General features: G+C 34.7%; 1 protein-coding gene across 4 annotated transcripts in view; it reads right to left on the bottom strand.

Annotated features, from left to right (window-relative positions):
• The window catches only part of LOC137641556 (15-hydroxyprostaglandin dehydrogenase [NAD(+)]-like), a 91,441-nt gene that overhangs the window by 23,226 nt on the left and 65,715 nt on the right, over positions 1 to 2,500 (bottom strand). For all 4 annotated transcript variants that reach the window (XM_068374234.1, XM_068374236.1, XM_068374233.1 and 1 more), the window contains one exon: positions 241 to 364. In XM_068374234.1, the coding sequence (XP_068230335.1) occupies positions 241 to 364 (124 nt within the window). The remainder of the gene's footprint in view (positions 1 to 240; positions 365 to 2,500) is intronic.

Below are 2,500 nucleotides of genomic sequence, written 5' to 3'. Positions count from 1 at the left end.
AAAATGTCAAATGTCGAGTCTATTTTAAATATCACAGACTTAGAAAATTGATCTAGAATGACACACAGTGTTGAGACTTATCAAGAAGAAAGACATGAACACGGGAGCAATTAATGATGATCCATTCCTAGACAAAGATTCCGAATTGAAAGACCATCTTTAAGGTCCCAAAAAGTAGAATAACGCCTATTTTGGGTATGTCAATTCAGAAAAGAATGCCTCTGTACCCGCACCACTTACTTCTAAAATCCTCGTCTTTCGTAACATCACACTTCACAAACAGAACGTTGTTTGTGCCATATTCGGCTTGCAGTTCTGCCTCTGTTTCTTTTCCTTGTTCTTCGTTGATGTCTGTCACGCACACCTGGAAAGAGGAGCCAGTTAATGAATGACATAAATGGTGCAAAGTCATCAAAAGCTGCGCAAGAACCAGGCAACAGATTCTAGAAGTTGTCTGAACCTGGGTCAAGCAAAAAAAAATATGTATTCGTTTAGAACATTTATACAGCATCATACAACACTTCTTTGAAGGAGAGGGTTATTTCAGTTTTGGCTGGCCTTATGTCATCACTAACACTTGCTCAAAGGTGGTAGAGGATTTATTTAGAATAGTTAAAGACAATAAATTTCTTAATGAATTTACAAAAGAGTACAAAGAATGGCTGATAAAACAATACCAAGCTACTATATTCACACAAAAACGACCTTGTTTGTAATATGAACCTTTTGCATAAACAAAGGGTTACTGACATAATGTAAAAGAGAAAAAAAAGAAAAAAGGAAGAAATAATAAACAAGGGGAAAGTAAAATGTGAGTAAAATCATTATAACTGAAATAAGATTAACAACAAGGGGTGCAATCATTACAAAACTATAGCACAAGATCTACAGATAAGATAAAAAAATACGTGAGAACAAGTAGGCAACACGCGTTCTATTTAATATTGTATAAAACCAAAAAGTTGAGTAGCCCATCGGTTCATATAACTCAAAACCATAAATCCAAAACAAAGGAAATCTATTGTGGTTGAAGAACAAAAAGACATTTCTTTGGCTGACTAGATTAAATTAAGTCCGTTATTAATCTGATTTAATCAGTGATCTGCTACATAATAAAAGATAAACTAAGTCTTCGATAAAGTGGAAAGAAGATGCAACCCGTTTTTTGAGATTAAAAATAGAATACGTAAAAAATAAATAATACTCCAAAGACTGCTGAAGCAAAAATAACGCAATTAATTGCCTTTTGAGGCTTCCAACGTCTAGATTCACCGAAAATAAATGCTCTTTTTTAAAATCTTTCAGTTAAAATACATTTTTCCTCAATAGTCTGATTTATGATGATGTTTCGGAGATTTTAGTTTCTATAATCCATTCGCAGAGAGGAAAACTTAAATCATATTCAAGCTCTTTGAACTAAATGCCCACATGGTGGGCGTCGCAGGAATGTCACATTCCAACGCATTCACCTCAATTTTCGCCCTCACTTCACTCTCAACCCCACACTAAAACCTCTTTAACAGCTCGCTCTGGTTTACATTCCTCAGCTCTTCACTCTTTTCTACTCACTGCTGCACATCTCTCAAGTTTTCACCCTCTTCTATACACGTCATGAAATTCTCAACAATTCACATGCAAATCAATTTATAAATAACCAATGTCTACACAGGTGTGTTAGCCTAATGCTACGACCAGTTGACCACAAGCTCCACTTCACAAGCACAGACATAAAAAGATTCTCCGTTTCAGTCAAACCAATAAGCGTTCTTTAAAGCGAGTTATCATAAGAGACTGGAGACTTCACACAGCTTCTTAATGATTCCAGAAGTATTAAGTGATGATTATTTATACATGTCAATGTGTTGATGCATGAACATCGAACAAACAAATTTCAGCACACGGTAAAGCTTTTGAAGAGATTGTACAAAATTAAAGCAACAAACATTGTTAGTTATTTTATAAAGGCAACGGAGAAGGATAAAAGCTACAGGCAAGAAAGAGGAAAATTTAAATAAAAAGATGTAAAATGTCGTAAATCTTGTCACTTGAAGAATGCGGCAACCTATACGGAACTAACAACTACGTCTTTACACTTCCCTGAAGATCAAAGCAGGTGAAAAAAAAAAAGACAAAACACGCATGCTCAATATACCTTTAAAATACAATTATAGGCTCAAAGTCTAAAGAAAGACTTTTTAGATCTTATATGGGCTTAGTTATAAAGAAAAGGATCAAAGGGAATAAAACCGGATAGGGTCAAAAAGAAATTAAAAGTCAACGATATAAAATATTCAAAAAATAAAACCCTGAGAGTTAATTGCTTTGCGGTTTGCGACAAGTTCGCCAGATAACATTCCTGACTCTCTGTGGGGCGTGGGACTCAAACTGGTCACGTTTTCCTTTTATCAGAGCTTCATTCAATAATTTTCAATGATTTTCACAGTTCTTTCTTGTTACATAACTGATCATTCTAATGTTACTAAAGAGAACATGAGAGTCT

This window comes from Palaemon carinicauda, chromosome 5, assembly GCF_036898095.1.
Source record: "Palaemon carinicauda isolate YSFRI2023 chromosome 5, ASM3689809v2, whole genome shotgun sequence".
NCBI classification, from domain to species: Eukaryota; Metazoa; Arthropoda; class Malacostraca; order Decapoda; family Palaemonidae; genus Palaemon; species Palaemon carinicauda.
The sequence above is the reverse complement of the archived record's forward strand: the minus strand, read 5'-3'. Positions and strand labels throughout refer to the sequence as shown.